Here is an 18,531-nt window from a genome sequence, read left to right on the forward strand (position 1 = left end):
GCGAGCAAAGGGCGGCCGGGCGGACCCCGAGAATCCGGGGAGCTGGTGCTGCAAGTTGTGCACGGAGAGCACAAGAGATCCAAGCGAGATGGTCAGAGTCCGCGAGCCTCTGCGCTATCATTTATTCGCGCCAAGTAGCAGATCCCCCCGTGGGTGCCGCTTATTCCTCACATGAGTAAGTCGAAACAGAAGCCCTGAATTCCTCCAGCCTCAACGCTACCAACTGTATTCCATCGCCCGAGGTTGTTGCGGCTTCCCCTCACCCACGGCCACGGGGCCTGTTCACATTGCTCGCATTATGTTACGCCGGAACATCGCCTCGCGCTCCCCTTCCACCACCATCCTTCAGCACGCGCGACATATGCCCAGCTAATCCTACTGCGTAATGCGCTGCGTGCCCCACCCAAGATAGTCGTTTGCCTTTACGGAAAAAGTATCGCGGGACCTATTGTCATCCACAAATAATCCTTGATATCCGGCCCACCGATAGCGACACCCCTTCGCGTCCCGATGCTCCAGCATAGTTCGTACATAACGAGTATAGTCCCAACGCAGGCGATGCATGCCGTGTTGTCATGGGATGATATGTGCGTGCATGCAGGCTTCCGCATGCTACATGGAGCAATCCTGCTAGCCGCTTCCCGTTCCATCTCCTTGTCTCCCTGAGTCATTCGCGCTAGTCAGCTTCTCAATTGCTTTGACATCGGCCACTGTACCCCCGGCGCCTGCGATATGTCGTACACGACTATACTCCCGCGGGGAAGCATCCACGCATGCTGCGCCCCACGCCCTTGACCATCACCACGCACGCACGCACCCCTCCGACCCGGAGGGACACGAGAAGCGAACGCACTCGTCGTCGTCCCATTCATTCAGATACATGATGCAGTGGGCGTCCCTGAGATCACCTCGAGCCGCCCTCTCTCACGTGCGGACGCGCCTATCAAGCCGCACGCAGAGAGAGTGCCTGGACGATCTTTGCATGTGCATGTGCACCGTATCACCACACTGCGAAGGAGGCTTGCACGCGGCAAACCGAACCGACACGGCTTGATTCTGGCCCAGCGGGCCCACTTGGATGCTACACGTAATAGCACACCATCGGGTCGTGAAGTCCGCACCGGTCGCACGCGCACATAGGCTTGGCTGCGAAGCCGCGGCTGCTTCGCGCTTCCTCGCAACCGTCGCAGTGATGCGTCGCAGCGTACATCCTGGGGCCCGGACGATCAGCACCGCCGGAGCTCGCTAGGCGGCGGCGGACGAACCTTGAGGTGGTGTGGTGGCCCCATCTTCACACACCGGCACGTCCTCGCGGGATCGGAGCGCGCACTGCGCAGCGAAGCCCAAACCTTGCGCATGGATGGAATGCCGGAGGGTGAGGTAAGTGCTGATAGGTCGAGCGTGCCCGATGGCCGACTTACATACTGGTGTCCAGTGTGGAAGAGCTAAGAGGAGAGGATTTCACAGGGATATTATTGAATTGAAAGCAATCACGCTCGGCGTGCCAGGCCGGATCTGGCGTAGGGCTGGCGCTCTATATCCGCACTCGCGCAGCAGACGATGCCGCAATCGGCAGCGGGGCGGCTCGTTTCATATGTCGCAGGCGAGCGATATTCTGGGCTGCGAGGATAGCGGATCTCAGGTGTGCTGCGTTCTTGACACGAGCCGTACAAGTCGCCAAGGGGCCAGTTGCTTGTTTTTGATCGTCCAAACACCGGCCAAACATCTGCCGCATCAGTGCCAGAAAATTGCATCGGTTGAGCTTGTTTGGCAGGCCTCACCTCGCTCCTCGCTGCTCATCATCCCGAGACGCCAAGCTATAGAAGGCATCGCGGGCCCTAGATACCCATCTGAAATGAAATGAGTCCTTTGAATGGGAGAGAAGGAGGACAGACTCCACGGGCCTCGAGGATACCGAGCTTTCCTCGCAAGCGTGCGTTGGAACGTCATGATCGCCACGCGTTGCGAGCATGAAAAGATTTAGGTTGAGCTCGGGACGCAACTCAATTCAGTACCGGCCACGATGCAGAATGACGAAAGCACTGAATTGAAACAGTTGTGCGTGGCCACGAGTTGGCTAACGAATGCACGCAATGCAGCGCCCGTGCAAGCGCCCAGCTAGCGCAGAGAACGTGAAGAGTTGACGGCGCAGTCATGAGCAAAAAAAGGTCAATGTCAACCACCAGTCGGGAGCAGGGAAAATTTGATAGTCGATGCTGAATTCCATTGATGAGATGATCAGACATCGCGCTGAAACTCTGCGGGGTCACGGGCATAGTGACGGTATGGGGTAGCTCGCTTCCCGTGCTTCGCGCACTGCCGGGCGCGGACGCCCAGATCAATCCCTGGCTGCCTCAGTATTCCAACGCTCGTCCTTACCTCCAGCTTCAGGGGTACCTTTGAGCTTCGCACTCGCGCGATTGGCCGGTGGCCGCATCACCCAAGTTCAAAGCTTCGCTTAGTCACACCGTCGACGTACGTACGTACGCAACAGAGCGCGGGCACACCCAACTAGGCATGGCATGGTCCGTCCACGCGCCGCGAACCGTCCAATGACCTCCCGCGCGCGCGTCATGCGGACGCGCACATCACTATCACCTGCGTATGTTCCGGAGCCTCAGCTAAGTTTGTCGGCGAAGAAGCCAGCCACGCTAGTCGAAGCCGCCCGTGGACAGGGACGGCGGGAGTGCGTCTGTGCCTGCCCCACAGGTCACATTGATGTTGTCCGTCAGCTGCAGCTCAATCGTCGAGCCGGACGTGAAGGCGTCCCAGTCGAGGTAGCAATTCGAACCCCACGGCTGCCCATCGATCGTGACGCTCTGGCACGCGCATCTAGTCAGTTTCCGCAAGGAGCTTTGCACGCGCGTGGGACGCACTTCGACGAACACCTGACCTCCCGTGCCGTTCGCTGGGTTCCCGGCGAAGCCGTTAGCGATGATCGTCGTCGTCTTGTTGAAGATAGGGTTGTAGAAGGAAATTTGCGGGAACCAGGGTGACGAGAGGAGATATTGACGAGTGGCGGGCACGGGGTATAGTCCTGCCAGAAGGAAGGTGGCCCACGTTCCCATTGCGCCTGCAATACGTACATGCGGCACCAGTCCATTTTACACTGGCAGAATAGACGCACCCGAGTCTACGGCTCATACGTCAGTTGTGAACTCCTTGCGCTAATCTCAATGTAAAAATAACACACCGTCGTTCCCAGGGATGCCGTTCACCGATGTGTTGAAGTATTGTGCGATAACTTGTCTGGAACGCTGCGTGCTCAGCCCGGGCCGGTTGGCGTAATGGTACATGAACGGAATCTGCATCGATGGCTCGTCGGTCTCGTCAAAGTAATGCTAGACCATGATAGGCGTTTAGCGACGGGAATGCAGCGTGGCAGTTGGCAATGGACGTACCTCGTCAAAGAGGAAGTCGAGCCTCGATATAAAAGCGTCCGGTCCTCCTTGCAGCTCGACCAACTTGGCACCATCTTGAGGAACGAACTATGTGTGGCGATGAGCTCGAATGCATGGACGGTACATGCTCGCACGCTTTCACCTGTGAATACTGTGTGAAAGCGAATCGTTACATCTCGACACGGTGAACACTGATCAAGGCCGTACCACCAATGGGGAGCTCTCGTAAAATCCATCTTTGTTGGCGGCATTCAAGTAACACGTTGATTGAGTCGGATCATTCACGCTGCAGTGTCTAGGGTCCGTGTAGTTGAACGTCCCGTTCAAGAAACGAGGCTATCATAGGTCAATCGAAGGTTTAGTGAAGTAACAGAATGTGATAGATAACTTACTTGCATCATCCCCACAATATCGGGGCGACCAGGGACAGTAGTGTTGGGGTTCCATACATTGATGTAGTTGGCCGCTCGTTCTGCGTACTGTCCAATCCTATGAGATCCAGTAACCATATCAAGAGACCGACGCTCCGACACATACCTTCTGTCCATCTGCAGTGTTACCCATGGTCTTGGCCACTTGTGATATCGCAAAATCGTCGAACGAATACTGGCGCGCACATCAGCGCGTGCGGGTCATACGAGTCTCGCCACCCCGCTCACCTCCAAAGTCCGCGACACCTGCTTCGTATTAGTGCCGCTTGGCTCCCAGAGATCTGACGGGATGTATCCTGTCACACATAGAACGTTAGCACGGCCTATTGGCGCACCTCATGAACACCGGCATCACACACCAATCGCCTTCCAGACATTTGCCTGACGCCCCTGGAGATCCCAGTTGGGTGGCTGGTCTTCGGCGTCGGCGAGCAAGGCCGAGTACAGAGCGCTTGTGGAGACGTTCAGCGCCTCAGCCTCGTTGTAGTACCTTCAAATACGGCACGCGCAGTATGGTCAGCTCATGTCAACTGAAGAGAACATGCGCGCGAAGCGAACTTGACCAAGAATTCGCCAAGGATAGGGTCTCCATCTGCGACAAGTAAGATTGCGTACAATGTCAAGTTTCAGCCGACATACTACTACCGCCTTGTATGAATTGCTGTTTGGTGGCACCACGGCATTCAGGAAGCCATCCTGTGACCAAGGAGTGCGCGTCACCTATCGTAAGCATTGTTATGAGTCGATGACTTACCTTCATGTTGCTGAATGTTGATAAGTCCGCGGATGATACGAGCGAAGTTGACTGGATCATGCAGTGACATAAGCGCGTAGAGGGCGCGAAATGTATCCCACTATTTGGCTCTGAGTCGCCGGCACTTGAATTGAAGGGACTAGTCACTTACGTTACAGTAGAACGAATCATAGTAAGGTTCAGTCGAGTTCCATAGCGGGTTTTCTCCTGTGTCTGAAATATCGATGTCAGATCACGTCATGGCAGCCGCACTCCCACACGACGTCCACTTACAATCCGCCGGCACCACATGAATTCTGTAAAGCGAGCTATAGAAGAGCTCGACAATCTCGCTATCCACGCCATCCGGGTCGACTTGAACGCGTCCCAAGATATCGTTCCACTCAGCTCTGGCAGCCGATTGGACCGCGTCGAAGTCCCAGTCCGGAATTTCTTCTTCAGCGTTCGAGCATGCTTGTTCCGCCGAGATAAAGGACACGCCCGCCCGAGCCTGGATGGAAGTGGTTCCTGAAACAAGGATAGTCAGCGCGGAGTTCTACATTTCCGATGAACGGGGATACCATTCGGATTAGGTGGAAACGTAAACAGCGCTCCTAGTTCGTCAACGAAACCTAGCACAAAAGTAGGGGGATAGTTGGTGCCTATCACTAGCCAGGACAAGAAGGCGCACCGAAATACAGTTGGTTGAGATCGACGCTGTATTGCACAGGATAATCTCCTAACCATGCGCCATATTCGACAGGCCCATCCTGAGAGCGTTTGATCGTCAGCAGGGTCAACAATAGCCCGATCAACGAATGACAGCAGATTTACGAATGTATAGCCATCGCCTTTGAAGTCCACGCACGTGTACACACGGTATCGTCCAGGTCCAAAGGACGCTTGGAATGTTGCGCTACCTGAAAGGCAGTTTGTCAAATACACGCTTACGCGTTAACCGAACGACTGACCAATGACCCGAGCAGTAGTGGAATTCAACGTCATTACGGGATTCGTGCTACTCTGCATGCCATCATCTGTGATGTCTACCAGCATCCGCGGATTGGCAGTGCCTTCGGGAAACGTATACCTGACATGCCAAGGAAGGGCTCAGCATACTTGGCTGATTGTTAAAACGCCGTACTGACCTATGAAGCGCCGTTCGTCTAGTGGCCGTCAGTTCCACACGGATACCGGTAGACTGCAATGTATAAGTTCGCATCAACAGTAGTCAGCGCGAGAAATCACGACCCACCAGATTGGTAGAGAAGTATCCAGGGGAAGCAGCGTCGTCCGGCGATCCTACATGCTGTCAATCAGAACGTTCTGGAGAAGATGCGCACAAGCGTACCATCTGGGAGGATATTTCGCAGGACTTTGCGTGACTCCAACGATGTAGGACATGCATAGAACGAGTCGTCCATAGGGCAGGATGCAAAAGCCCACAACTTGAAGTTCGACAAGGATACACCCTGAGTTTGCACTAAACATCAGACTCATCGTCCATTTGGCAGAACAAGCAGCTGACTCCGCCAGTTCCTTGATCATGCAGCTGGGAAAACCCAGTCGCATTATAGATCGGGTTTGCATCGTAACCTGCTTGCTACTCGCACATTAGCCCCGTCGCCGCAATATATGTATGATTGACCTACGTTTCCTGGTGAGTCGGTGTCCATGCCAACCTTCACCATGCCGTGGGGAAGAGTGGCACCTTACATGTAACTAAGCAATGGAATCAGATGAAGAGACAATGAGCTGACGCACCAGGAAAAACGTGTCCGCCATCTGTAGTTCCTATGAACATATTCACAAGGCCAGCTGGATCAAGGATCGGCGTCTGCCATCGCGACTGCAGCGCCGCCGATATCGAATGCGCTGCGATGATCAACAAGCTCGACGCAACGCGAGAATGCAGGTAAGGACGCATGATTGAGTCCCTAGCTTGAGCCCACCATGCATCCCTGCTATATAGTCCTCGATCACACCGATGGTCGTTTGCACCCGCCGCAGTGCTTCACGTCTCTTCGATTAGCATGGATTCGAGGACCCATGACCAGCCATTATGCCCACATGTACTTCGCGCTGCCAATGAAAGCATTTTACGCTACAGAAACACGCGACACGTGTAGGATGCACTGCTCACGGGACCGCGAAGTTACCGTTCTTGCAACAAGGATATGTCAACCTTACTTGAATGATGGGGCTCGATCAGTCATTGTCCCGAGCAGAAGACCTTAGTGCATTGGTTTTGATGGTTTTTATCCAGATTTATTGCCTGGAACTGAGGAGGCAAATTTAGACGAGTGGGGTTCTGATCATGATAATGTTCGGTCCGACATGCACGTGTGAATGTTGGCGATGGCTTCGTGCCTGGGAAAGATGAAGAAATGATGACAGCTACCATGAACGCACACGGGCAAGCTGACGCCGGATGTGAATGCATGGAACCCGGCAGGAATTGAAATCACTGCGCCGCATGTACTTATCGCGAGGTTGAAGACATGCTACACCGTCTACACCAGAAGTACAAGATGAACACTATCCAAACATCATTCGCTGAAAGCAGCAACTGTCAACGAGATCATGCACAATCAGAACATGTTAGCATACCTCATTTCAAACTGTTCCATCAGCTCCAACACCTGCGTCAAATGACTATATCCCAACACCTCCTGCTGCCCCGCAGCCAAGGCCCCAGCGGTCTTCACAACGTTCTTGATTTGCCGTCCATTGACCTTCCTCTCACCCAGATCACTCAGCTCCTCCCTGATCAGTCCTCCATCCGCCAAATCGACATTGACCTTGCGCATGAATGCCTTCCAGATCTGACGGCGCGCATCAGGAGTGAGGTCCGTATATTTGAGCGAGACGTGAATGCGGGACTGGAATGCCTCGTCGAACACTCGAACCCGGTTCGTAGTCAAGAAGAGGATTCCACGGAAATATCTAGTCAGGAATGCACATCAACATGATTAATGGGCTCCAAAAAGACCTTACTTACTCGAGCTGCCTTAGGAAGACGGCAACCATTGCATTTCTCTCGAGGTTATGCAACGAACGTTGCTCTAGGAAGACGTCCGCCTCATCGATGAGGACAACCGCATCCCATGCAGCCGACAACTTGAGCACGTTTGACAATTTGCTTTCCAACACTTGCGGTACGGTTCCGAGTTCACCAGCTCCTACGATATATAACGGCTCTGGAGAAATAGGTAGATGAGCATATTACATTGGGACAGCTCTCAATTTCCTCACTTCGCAAGTCTGTGCGGGATATCAGATCGAACAAAGTTAACACGAGATCTGACACTCACATTCAGTGATCGCCTCTGCCGTCAAGGTCTTGCCTGTGTTACTGATTAATGCGTGAAGACAATGCCAAATGAAGATGTGCACACCTATGCCGGGGCTGCCGAACAGGTTGACTACAAGCCCGAGACCTTTCCCATTCACAAAGTCGTCAAAACCAGATGCCGCACCCGCGTTGTACGATCCTACGAGTGTACGCAGAATCGTCTTGTGTTGGTCCGGAATGACCAGCTGCGAGAACACCCCGTCATTCCACTCAAACGTCTCAACATGATCGATCGCAAATTCGACTGTCCAACGAAGATCGCAATGTTAATTAAAAGCTCGGTAATCCGATCGTAACCACACTTACACCAGGATTTGTCAGACAAGCTGAACCCATAGACGATGGGTGTAGTGAGTAACAGCTCCTCTTCTGACAGATCGTTCACTTCCGTGGTCCACTGCTGAGTGCCTGAAGCTGCAAGGTCAGCATTGAGGGCATATCTGTCGATGTCACTTCCAGACAATGTCTTCAAGACCTTCGGCAGTTTCGTATAGCCTGGCATACTTTCTGCAAACGTCTCTGAGCATCAAGACAGAAGCATAAATCAATGATGTGAAAGGCAATAAGGATAATTGAACACGAACTGCGATCAATCATTACTCGCGATTTCACCTGTACAGAAGGGGCATTAGCTCACGCAAACTTCAGTGCTTTGTGAGGCCCAGGTGACACGCACACTTAGCTTTCCGTAGGAAGTTCCGACGAAGAGCCATGCCATGCCCCGGTACGCGAGGTGATGCATTCCACCAGCGATCGCGGCCCACCTTCTGCCGCGCTTGGTCAATCGCTCCTTCAAGCCCTCCACACCGCCAGGCCCGGCATAATATTTAATGGGGTAGACATGCAGGCTCGAAATCTTTCTCGCCCCCGTAAAGCCTTGGATTTCCAGCATCGTGCCGAGGTCTGCATAGCCGAATTTGTTCACCGAATCTGCCTGACCACCTGGCTCGGGGACATCTGCTTCTACATATTCTACCTTGAGCCGCCATAGGTATTCGCCATGTTGACCGTCATCATTGTTGCCAACTCTCAGACTTGTGGGATTGCGTGCGGAGTTCACTCCTCTCATAGTCTTCTTACAGAGCTCCGCGTGCTGCAAGCGGACAGCCCGTGGCTCGCCCGTGACGGGGCAAAGTGTGTAGAGAATGGCCTTGCGAGGGACATACAGTGCCCACAGAAGGTCGAACGTGATCTCGCCGTGACGAAGCCAGTGTGACAGCGTATCAAGGGTGGACGCGTAGGTTTCAGTGAGGTAGGTCAATAGGTGGCTGAGATGCGCGACTTTGAGATGGATGGAGTCATCGTCCGGGGCGGCATCAGCCGCAGTAATCAACTTGGCTTGACAGGTTTGGAGCTCGGGGAGCCATGCTAAAAATGTTTCCGGATTCATCTGACGAGAATAAGCATCACGTTGAAAATGGGCAATGGAGGACTTACACGAAGTGGCTTGGCATTCCATGAGATGCCCTGAATTTGCTCCATGACTTCTTTCGCAACTTGAATAAGCTGCTCGCTATGAATCTCGAGTGATACTGTGACATTGTATGACTTCACGTTGCCATTGATAGGTTCAAACCGGCGGATCACTGTGAATGCATACACCCCATATTTCGTATCCACACGTCGCACGTCGGATACAGTCTCTGGAGGCGCCGGCTTGATCACGTAGATGCGTTTAAGTGGATCAAACACTTCGTGCAATTGCTTGGCTTCTAGTATGCTCCCCGGAGGACCGTCTGGGATGTCCTCCTGCACGATACCCTCCGACGATGGTACATTATCGACAACTTGACCGGTAATCGCAGGATTCCCATCCAAGGATTGCGCATGAGCTGCATAGAGTGAAATCAGGCATCACTTCCGAAAGCACCATGATGATTGCTTACGTTGAAGCGTTCGCGCCCCACGCGACCAGTTGTTGCTCGGTTGAAAGTGGGGGGGGGTACTTGAAACAATGGTGGGCCGGGGTTTGGCATTACACCATCACCGAACGGGTCGAACATCTTGTGACTGGCCGTCTCGCATTGAGCTGCGCAGCTCTTATGAGTGCGAGCATGACTCTGACGGTCGGGCCCGCAGTACTGGAGGGCGGCAATCTGCCTGATGCATTGACGACGTGTGTGCAAAGATTGATACTAACCAGGACAAGTTTCCGATGAGGCTGGAGCATGACTAGGAGGGTCGATGCATAGCCACACGTGGCCGAGACAGTTACCTTGCGACTGCAAGGTTTCTCCCGGGCACAATGTAATGCGATTTTCGTTGATGGCTTTGTACCCCTTTGAACGTCATCCACCCCTTGACCGCTCGTTCTCCATTCCACATCGCTGCTCACCTTCCCCTTTCTGAAACATCTACCGTTCCTCGTTCGTTCTTGCCCTCCTACACTCCACACCATTGCTCATCTTTCGTCTCTAACGTCGCGTTGCTCGTTCCTCTTCGCCCACGTACACTACACACTGCGTGAAACGCCAAATTACTGTGGCCTAGGATTTCCCCGGAATCTGTTAATTCTACACACAAATCCTTGCTAGATTACTTTACAATCCCAACTCTCATAGAATGCTCTTAGGACTCGCCTATCACTGGCTTGTTATTCTCACATTACTTGTTGACCTCAGGATCCTTTCCACAAACTGCTGGGCTGTCCCACCATTCAGGTGATTCATGAAGAGGTTTTCCACTTAGCAGACTCGAATCTCGCTGATAAGTCTTAATAGTGCGTACGTGACGTGATGCGACACCTCTTGCCTTACACCCTTGCACAGCGCCAGTGACCACGCTGCCAGTGATGCTTGCCCCTCAGCACGACATTAAGTTAGGCAGCTGCATTTTGTGCCTCGCGAGTACACTGCAGTGTAATGATCTGTGAGTACTTGACTCTTCACTTCACTGCGCATTGAGGACATTGCATCTGTGTGCGTAGAGTTGGTGCGGTTAACATGAGAAGGACGAACACGAGCCTGGGCTTCTGACCTAGAGACTCATAGGTGAGACATTATTTCGTCAGATCATCAGCTCAGATGTGATTTTTACTAACTTCCCTTCAATGTAAAAGGCTCGCTCACGGGCGTGTATCGCTGAGTCGCACGCATTCCTAGCATTCATGTCCGTCTCTGACGCTTTTAACCTTTGAACACAGTTCACATTACGTCTGCTGTTCAGTGATCCATGGTATCTGGCATGCTCTCGGCACGTACGTCTCGTCAGTTGCTACAGTCGCCGTACCTGTCTCTAAGTGATACAGTCCACAATATTGATTACAACACTTGGGCACTCTTCTATTCCAATGAGTGGTAGTGCTATGGATGTTCCTGTAGGTCCCAATTCTAGGAAATCCTGGTGCGGCAAGGGTATTAGCCAGCCGGCACCTTCCCGTCTCATGGGCGCAAAGGGAGTGAGAGGTTGGTGAGGCCACAAACGACTGGGGCCTATGGTACTACAGGTGCGTATTTATATACCTTTTTCACTCTTCCGTACTCGCCCGCTCCATTTCCAGGTACTGCCTGCGACGCGTTTCAGCCGTCGCTTGGCGCTCCTCCCTCCCGACGCGTTGAGCGCGTTCTACTGAAAGTGCCGTCGGTTGGCCACTTCCAACACCAATGAATATATTTTCTTTCAATGTTATGCGACGCGTACAGTGATTGTATGCACGCCGCGCGGTAAAGCAAGGAAGGACGTGCACGGTATTCAATTAAGAATAATTATCGAACATAGTAATATAGCGGAAAATCCACATTATCTTCAACACAACTTTACCACGAGCATCCTTCGTCACATTTATCACTGCGGCTCGTCACCTTCAGTCGCAAGGTGTGCTGCCGGCGACAGCCGGCGCTTCTCTAGTATCGAAGACTGCCGTCAGAACAGAAGTACGCATCGTACCGTAGTTTGAACTTTCACACGCATCTTAACAATGCTTTTGAACTGAGAATCCACCTCCAGCAGGCCAGTAACACATATATTGTGCTTCCTATGATGGGATTGCTTTCCGCGAAGGCCATAACATTTTTGTTCAGAATAGTTGCTTCACCATGCAATAGTTTGTAAGGAGGATCCCACACCCTTCCTGCTGACAGCCTAATTTCTCGGTCTTCCCTGAGAATTTTCGTGAAACGACGACCAGTGACATTGAATGTAGAGATTGAATAAGGGCATGCTTATGCCCAGGAAAGCACAGCATTAACTATCGAACGTACGAAGGCGGCAGCCCATGCCTTATTTGCGAGATCACAGACATATCACAAGGTCAAGTGTAAGAGTGCAAGAACACGTTATTCAGACGTTCAATCGCTGTAAACAGCCACTGTCAGCGGAATCAAGGACGGTTATAAAATGCGAGTATACCTCATTTCAAACTGCTCCATCAAGTCCACAACCTGTGCCAGATGCGTATAGCCCAGAACCTCCTGCTTGCCAGCAGCCAGAGCTCCAGCAGTCTTTACAACGTTCTTTATCTGCCGTCCATTGACCTTCCTCTCACCCAGATCACTCAGCTCTTCTTCTGTTAGCTGCCCATCTGCCAGATTTGCGTTGGCCTTGCGAATGAATGCCACCCAGATCTGGCGACGCGCATCAGGAGTGAGGTCCGGATACTTGAGTGAGACGTGAATGCGAGACTGGAATGCTTCGTCGAACACCCGAACCCGGTTCGTAGTTAAGAAGAGGATCCCGCGGAAATACCTAGTCAAGGAGGTACATGAATCTGTTTGGTAAGCGTTGAGAAAGATACATATCACTTACTCGAGCTGCCTCAGGAAGACAGCAACCATGGCATTCCTGTCGAGGTGGTCCAATGAGCGTTGCTCAAGGAAAACATCCGCCTCATCGATGAGGACGACCGCATCCCATGCAGCCGATAGCTTGAGCACGTTTGACAAGTTTCTATCCAAATCTTGGGGTGTCGTTCCGAGTTCACCAGCATCTACGACATACAAGGGCTCTGGATAGATAAATAGGTGTGTGAATGATGGCAGAGGATGGGACGGGCCTTATTCCGCTTACTTCGCAAATCTGTAAGCAGTGTCAGATTGAACAACATCCACACGAAACCTGATACTCGCATTCGGTGATTGCCTCGGCCGTCAAGGTTTTGCCTGTGCGACTCGTTAGCGTGTGAACATCAACCCAAATGTAGAAGTATGTACCTATCCCAGGATTGCCGAAGAGGTTGACTACAAGTCCGAGGCCTTTTCCAGCTATAAAGTCGTCGAAACCGGATGCCGCGCCCGCACTGTATGATCCCACGAGCGTCCGCAGGATCATCTTGTGTTGGTCCGTAATGACCAGCTGCGAGAAGACTTCGTCATTCCACTCGAACGTCTCCACCTGATCAATCGCAAATTCCACTGTTATCAAACGGTCAGAATGGCCGCTACTTGAACAAAGGCGCTACGCGATGTGAATGAAGTACACGTACGCCAACGCTTATCAGACAGACTGAATCCATAGACGACGGGCGTAGTGAGCAATAACTCTTCTTCTGACAGGCCGGTGGCTCCCGTGGTCGATGTTTGACCATTCGAAGCGGCGAGATTGCTGTTGAGGGTGTGTTTCTCGATGTTGCCTCCTAACAATGTTCTCGTAATTTCTGGATGTTTCGCATAGTTTGGCCAGTGCTCTACAAAGGTCTCTGCGGATTGAGGGATCAGGATATTTTAACATCACGACTAAGGGAAGGAAGGTTGGACACGAACTGCGATCAATCATAATTCGTGATTTCACCTGCGCAAAGGAGACGTTAGCTTGCGTGACGTTCAATGCCGTTCACGGCTCGGATGACACGCACGCTGAACTTCACGTAGGAAGACTTCTCCCAGCAGGACGCCATGCCTTGATATGCAAGGTGATGGACCCCTCCAGCGATCGCGGCCCACTTTCTGCCGCGCTTGATCAATCGTTCTTTCAAACCCCTCGCGCCGCCGGGACCGGCGTAGTATTCAATAGGAAAGACATTCAAGCCCGAGATCTTCCTCGCGCCAGCAAAGCCGCAGACGCACAGCGCCGTTTGGAGACCTGCGTATCCGAATTCATGTATCATTTTCGTTCGGCGGCCTGGCTCGGGGACATTTGCTTCCACGTATACCACGTGGAGCCGCCACACGAAATCGTTATACTGGCCGTCATCATCTTTGCCGACTGCCAGGCCTGTGGGGTCGTAAACGGAGAGCAAACATCCTCCCAGTACCTTGCATAGTTCCGCATGCAGCAAGCGAACAGCTCGCGGCTCGCCCGTGACGGGACAAAGAGTGTAGAGGATGGTCTTGCCAGGGATATACACCGCCCACAAAAGATCGAATGTAATTTCGCCATGGCGAAGCCACGACGACAGCGTGTCGAGGGTAGACGCGTACGTTGTGGTGAGGTAGGTTAGCAGATGGCTGAGGTGGGTGACCTTGAGGCGGGCAGGGTCGTTCTCCGGGGCAGTGTGTGCCGCGACAATCAACTTCGCTTGGTAAGCCTGCAGCTCACGCAGCCAGGAGAGGAAAATTTGCGGGTTGATCTGATGGGAATAAGTTAGTTGATGAGAGTGAGCGCAGGAGGACATACGCGGAGTTTTTTGGCGTTCCATGAGATGCCGTGGACGTGTCCTATGACTTCTTTCGCAACTTCGATGAGGTGCTTGCTATGAATCTCGAGTGATAGAATAACATCGTGTTTCTTGCCCTTGCCAGAGCGCGAAAAGTGACGGATCACCGAGAAGGCATACACCGCGTACTTCGAGCCCTCCCGTAGATCCTCGGATGCGGTCTCCAAAGGAGCCGGCCTGAGTACATACCTTTGCTCCTTCGGGTCGTACACCTCGTACAGATTCTTGACTTGCAGTACACTTCCTGGAGGACCGTCCGGAATGTCCTCCTGCTCGATTCCCTCCGCAGAGGGTACGTGATCAGTGACTTCACTCGAGGAATCAGAATCATCATCTGATTCCAAGATGAGGCCTGCGCGGAGATAAAGCAGGCCTCTCAGAATGATGACGGTGACTACTCACGGTATGGTGATCCTTCCATATTTCTCTTGCGGTGTGAGATCGAAAGATATGCTTGAAAGGCGAGCGGGTTCGAGTCACAAAACGGCTTGCAGAAAGCTGTCGTACGGTTGAACCAACGCAGTTCTTATAGGTGCAGCCATGAGGCTATGTAGCGCCGAAGGGTGGTACTCTGCCTCATGGATGCCTCGAGAAAGTGCACTGCCAGAATACAAGCCATTATCGACTCCTCTGTATTTGGAACGTGTCCACAGTGCCCCGAGATTCCTGGCTTCGAACAAAGAAACGGAGCGCTGTGTTGAACGCAGGCGAAACACTTCAGTGCAATGTCTGTCGCCGACTTGTAGCAATGACTCACCACACCGAAGGCTTATCAAATGCGCGATCGTCATCCTGGGTGTGCTGCAGAATGTTTGAGGTTACTTACATTTGACAAATTTTTTTTGCACAAGGTCCGCATGTCTATGGCCTTCGCGACATGGTCAACGAATACCCATGTAACGCGCTACACATGACAGGGCTAGAATTCCTTGCGCGCTACAATGGTCCATCAGTCCTTGAAACGAGGCAGATAGAAGTTAAATGTGGTTTCATCAATGAACAATCCTTAGTCGGAACCCTAATATAATTCACAGCCCACAATCCACGAGGCATTCCTCCCCTCCTCGGATATAGATGGTCGCTTCGCCATAAAGACACCCAGCGCTTCCATGTGGTCATTCATCTTCAGTGGAGACTCGTATGATGCACACTTGAAGTCTATATCTTGTCATACTTGTCAGCCGCATGCAATGCTCCAATCAAGGAAAAGTATATACCTGTCTCTAGACTGATCTCGAGGGCACGGGAGATGGCTTGCGTTGCTGCTAGCGGTGCTATAGCGGATCAGTCAGAAAACAAAACGCTGTGCTCTTCTGCGAAGCAAGAAGCCACTTCACCATTTTGGGCGATCTCCCTAGCCACATCAAGCGCCTTGTCGAGCGCACTAGTATATGGATATGAGACATAGCCGACCACACCTGCATATCGGAGATTACACTAACACGTATAAGCGCATACATAGAAGATACGTATTGAGCCGAAATGACAAACTGACCCTGCATACTCTTTCAACAGTTCGTGTACGCGGTGTTGCGGCTGTTCCGGATATTCTTCGTCCCACACCTTTCCGTAAAACATCCCGCGGATCTCGCCAAACTTGTTCGCGAGTGTCGTGAGTTCGCACTCCTCGTGGTACGTCTTTGGTTGGGTACGCCGGTGGTAAAAAGAAGGCCGTAACGGTTCAGCTGCGTGATAGCCTTCAGCATACCGGAAGGCGTCCGCAGACTCTCATATGGGAAAAATGAGTCCTTCGCCTTTTGCAACTCCGCAATGTCTCATTGCTTCGCGAACTCGTTCCTGTGTAACGCGTTCGATTCTGGCGGAGGGGCGTATACTCCAGAAATTCCTTCGCCTAGTGCGGGTCATGTCCGGAGCTCCATGCCATATCCACGCCATTTTCGGTGACCCTTATGCCATCAGGGGCGGGTTTGACATCCTCTCGAGTATCCGACGATCTGTGTACCTTTTGCCGGGTTGAGGGCTGCACGCATTTCGGGCACTAGCAGGAATCGCGAAGTCATCTGTACGGAAACGATGAGCCACCATACGAGAGAGCAGAGCCGTCCGCAGTGGTTGTAGCATAGAGTTGACTTCTGGAGAGCCATCTGCAGAGAGTTGCTAGCCGGAGTCGGTTCACCATGCAGCAGAGATACGCGAACGAAGTGGATTGAAGAGGAATGACCAGACTTGGCGGCCAGGTTCCCCCTCACCAGACTTCCGGTTCTTGCACAAACCATTTAAAGAAGCAACCATCTAGGAAAAAATCACTGACAAACACGAGATCAGAGAATCTCCTTTCGAGCCCATAGCGTCGAAGAGACAAGGCAGCAGAATTCATGCGCGCAATTTCGAATATATGGGCGCTTATAGATGTTGAAATGCCGCCGGCTATTTCCGCATAGGAAGGCCACCAGCGAATAATGTCACGGTTGGGGAGCTTTGACTCTTGCATGCTTTCTTGACATATTAACACAGAATACTGTGGATCTGAAAGCATTCGAGCGTTTCAAATTCTGTTGTAATGGCCGTCATGATCGTCTCTCAATCGAGCACGCTTCTCAGCTAACTCGCAACAGAATTACCGTGATTTATGGTGTAGTGTACACCATTATAAGCATAGGGAAGAATCTCGCCGGGGCTGTAGTCAAGACGTAGCAGAAAAATCACTTTGTACAAGGTCCATATCTGTCCGGTCCCGTGTGGCTGGCGAGGTCGCATCATCGGAGCCTCCGACTTACACAATGCCTGTTGAAACCACTACATCCACGACACCTGCATCTTACACCCGGCACCTCGTCGTCGAACCTGCCCCCCCAAGAGGTAAAAACAGCCAGCATGACGAGCCGTAACGGGCAGCGAGCGACTTCCGCGCGCCATGCCCTGCTAATACATACCATACACAGGTGGTAACGTACGATCACTCCCAGAGTTCCCATCCGTACCGAGTTTGTCCGCAATGTCCACAGTCTCCAGCGGCCCTCCCGCCAAACGCACCCCTCCGTCCTCCGCCCGACGAGGCGTGCGGGGCGGCACTGGCGGGTCCGGCAGCCTCCGCGACGCGTACGTTCGCTTGCTCTCCACACTGTATGCGTACGATACGCGGTTCGGGCACAGCGCTGGGACGCTCGGCCAGTTCGCCCCGAGCAGCTCTGCGGTGGTGAGGCTGTGCTGGCTCACCGGCGAGTCCAACGGCTGCGACAGCGATGTCGACGACAAGCCGGCGCTCGTGCGAGGCGACGTGTGTGGTTGTGAATATGGGTATGACTGTGTGCTGGTGGCATGGCCGCTCGTCAGTGGGTACGTGGACAGCATCGTCGACGGGCGCGAATCGTCGGCCGCACCGGCGGGTGGGGTCCACGTCCATTTGCTAGAGACGTCGTCACGCATGGGGCTCGGTGCGGAGTGCTCGGCGTACTCGTGGACTCTCCTCTGGTCGCACGGTGCAGCAAACCAGGAACAATGGGAGCTTTGTTGACTTCCACGGAATGCGCGGTGCCCACTGAATAGAGTGAAGTTCGAGCGTCTGTTTCGGACCCACCAAGTAACGCCGAACGAAGCGATAGCAACGACTATGATTGTGACGATGATAGCGACTGTGATCCCCATCCTCAGTCGCCCAGACGAGGAGGCAGCCTCCTGAGAGACAGCACTTGATGGATTTGAAGACGTGGCCGTAGGTGACGTGCTGGACGAGACACTGGCGCCAGCTGCTGGCATCGTGGTGAACACTTGCATACTGGTGAATGATTCCACGAATATGCTGGGGGACTCGCTGTAAGGCGCAATCAAAGCGGTGTCGTTGTAGGCAGACACATAGAAGGGGATGGAGGTTGCAAGAGTGGCTGAAATACGGAATGCGCTCGCATTCGAAGTCATGCTAGCAGCACCATCATCCGCCTGCGAAGAGGTACGAACGCCCGATGAAGGCGATGATGCCTTGTATGATGCTGAATACGATGGTCGGAGGGAAGAAACACTAGCGGAAGGCGACCGTTTTCCAACGCGTTGCGTCACGGTGGCAG

The 18,531-nt window shown here is 52.8% G+C and overlaps 4 protein-coding genes across 4 annotated transcripts; all 4 read right to left on the reverse strand.

The window, feature by feature from the left end:
* Window positions 1-2,437: 2,437 nt before the first annotated feature.
* LAESUDRAFT_724246 (glycoside hydrolase family 92 protein) lies at window positions 2,438-6,571 on the reverse strand. The gene is made up of 26 exons (XM_040908571.1): window positions 6,330-6,571; window positions 6,218-6,276; window positions 6,094-6,168; window positions 5,917-6,037; window positions 5,821-5,867; window positions 5,714-5,766; window positions 5,537-5,655; window positions 5,400-5,485; window positions 5,257-5,335; window positions 5,147-5,197; window positions 4,860-5,093; window positions 4,738-4,799; window positions 4,587-4,686; window positions 4,472-4,528; window positions 4,391-4,424; window positions 4,192-4,322; window positions 4,061-4,128; window positions 3,939-4,007; window positions 3,794-3,880; window positions 3,609-3,737; window positions 3,544-3,552; window positions 3,402-3,488; window positions 3,194-3,341; window positions 3,128-3,133; window positions 2,877-3,073; window positions 2,438-2,819 (listed from the first exon to the last, which is right to left on the reverse strand). Exons 1-26 carry the CDS (start codon window positions 6,490-6,492, stop codon window positions 2,652-2,654), a joined length of 2,439 nt encoding a protein of 812 aa, XP_040765970.1. The 5' UTR covers window positions 6,493-6,571; the 3' UTR covers window positions 2,438-2,651.
* A 532-nt stretch (window positions 6,572-7,103) lies between these two features.
* Window positions 7,104-9,923, reverse strand: LAESUDRAFT_749075 (P-loop containing nucleoside triphosphate hydrolase protein; the record flags this gene model as incomplete). Its single annotated transcript, XM_040911542.1, has 11 exons — window positions 7,104-7,134; window positions 7,176-7,511; window positions 7,567-7,765; window positions 7,821-7,829; window positions 7,880-7,912; window positions 7,964-8,164; window positions 8,227-8,439; window positions 8,505-8,532; window positions 8,597-9,310; window positions 9,358-9,752; window positions 9,791-9,923. 11 exons carry the CDS (start codon window positions 9,921-9,923, stop codon window positions 7,104-7,106), a joined length of 2,292 nt encoding a protein of 763 aa, XP_040765971.1.
* Window positions 9,924-11,996: 2,073 nt separating this feature from the next.
* Window positions 11,997-15,387, reverse strand: LAESUDRAFT_724249 (P-loop containing nucleoside triphosphate hydrolase protein). The gene is made up of 12 exons (XM_040908572.1): window positions 15,336-15,387; window positions 14,912-15,277; window positions 14,470-14,861; window positions 13,709-14,422; window positions 13,617-13,644; window positions 13,340-13,552; window positions 13,068-13,268; window positions 12,984-13,016; window positions 12,925-12,933; window positions 12,664-12,862; window positions 12,268-12,603; window positions 11,997-12,213 (listed from the first exon to the last, which is right to left on the reverse strand). Exons 2-12 carry the CDS (start codon window positions 14,928-14,930, stop codon window positions 12,207-12,209), a joined length of 2,151 nt encoding a protein of 716 aa, XP_040765972.1. The 5' UTR covers window positions 14,931-15,277; window positions 15,336-15,387; the 3' UTR covers window positions 11,997-12,206.
* LAESUDRAFT_81998 (uncharacterized protein) lies at window positions 15,388-16,820 on the reverse strand. Its single transcript, XM_040914839.1, has 5 exons — window positions 16,473-16,820; window positions 16,005-16,194; window positions 15,847-15,946; window positions 15,727-15,783; window positions 15,388-15,673 (listed from the first exon to the last, which is right to left on the reverse strand). Exons 1-4 carry the CDS (start codon window positions 16,744-16,746, stop codon window positions 15,775-15,777), a joined length of 573 nt encoding a protein of 190 aa, XP_040765973.1. The 5' UTR covers window positions 16,747-16,820; the 3' UTR covers window positions 15,388-15,673; window positions 15,727-15,774.
* Window positions 16,821-18,531: the final 1,711 nt, after the last annotated feature.

The sequence above is a fragment of the Laetiporus sulphureus genome, assembly GCF_001632365.1.
Source record: "Laetiporus sulphureus 93-53 unplaced genomic scaffold LAESUscaffold_12, whole genome shotgun sequence".
In the NCBI taxonomy this organism is placed as follows: domain Eukaryota; kingdom Fungi; phylum Basidiomycota; class Agaricomycetes; order Polyporales; family Laetiporaceae; genus Laetiporus; species Laetiporus sulphureus.

Bases quoted from the DNA above. Each gene is read 5' to 3' on its own strand.
- LAESUDRAFT_724246 (XM_040908571.1), bottom strand. From the start codon at position 6,492: ATGCGTCCTTACCTGCATTCTCGCGTTGCGTCGAGCTTGTTGATCATC. The intron at 5,767-5,820 runs GTGGGTCGTGAT...TATACATTGCAG, and splicing joins GATACTTCTCTACCAATCTG to TCTACCGGTATCCGTGTGGA. The intron at 5,336-5,399 runs GTAAATCTGCTG...AAACGCTCTCAG, and splicing joins AAGGCGATGGCTATACATTC to GATGGGCCTGTCGAATATGG.
- LAESUDRAFT_724249 (XM_040908572.1), bottom strand. The intron at 13,553-13,616 runs GTTCGTGTCCAA...CTCAATCCGCAG, and splicing joins ACGAATTATGATTGATCGCA to AGACCTTTGTAGAGCACTGG. The intron at 12,604-12,663 runs GTAAGTGATATG...CTCCTTGACTAG, and splicing joins GTCTTCCTGAGGCAGCTCGA to GTATTTCCGCGGGATCCTCT.
- LAESUDRAFT_81998 (XM_040914839.1), bottom strand. From the start codon at position 16,746: ATGGTTTGTGCAAGAACCGGAAGTCTGGTGAGGGGGAACCTGGCCGCC. The intron at 16,195-16,472 runs GTACACAGATCG...GCTATCACGCAG, and splicing joins AGCCCTCAACCCGGCAAAAG to CTGAACCGTTACGGCCTTCT. The intron at 15,947-16,004 runs GTCAGTTTGTCA...TATACGTGTTAG, and splicing joins CTGTTGAAAGAGTATGCAGG to TGTAATCTCCGATATGCAGG.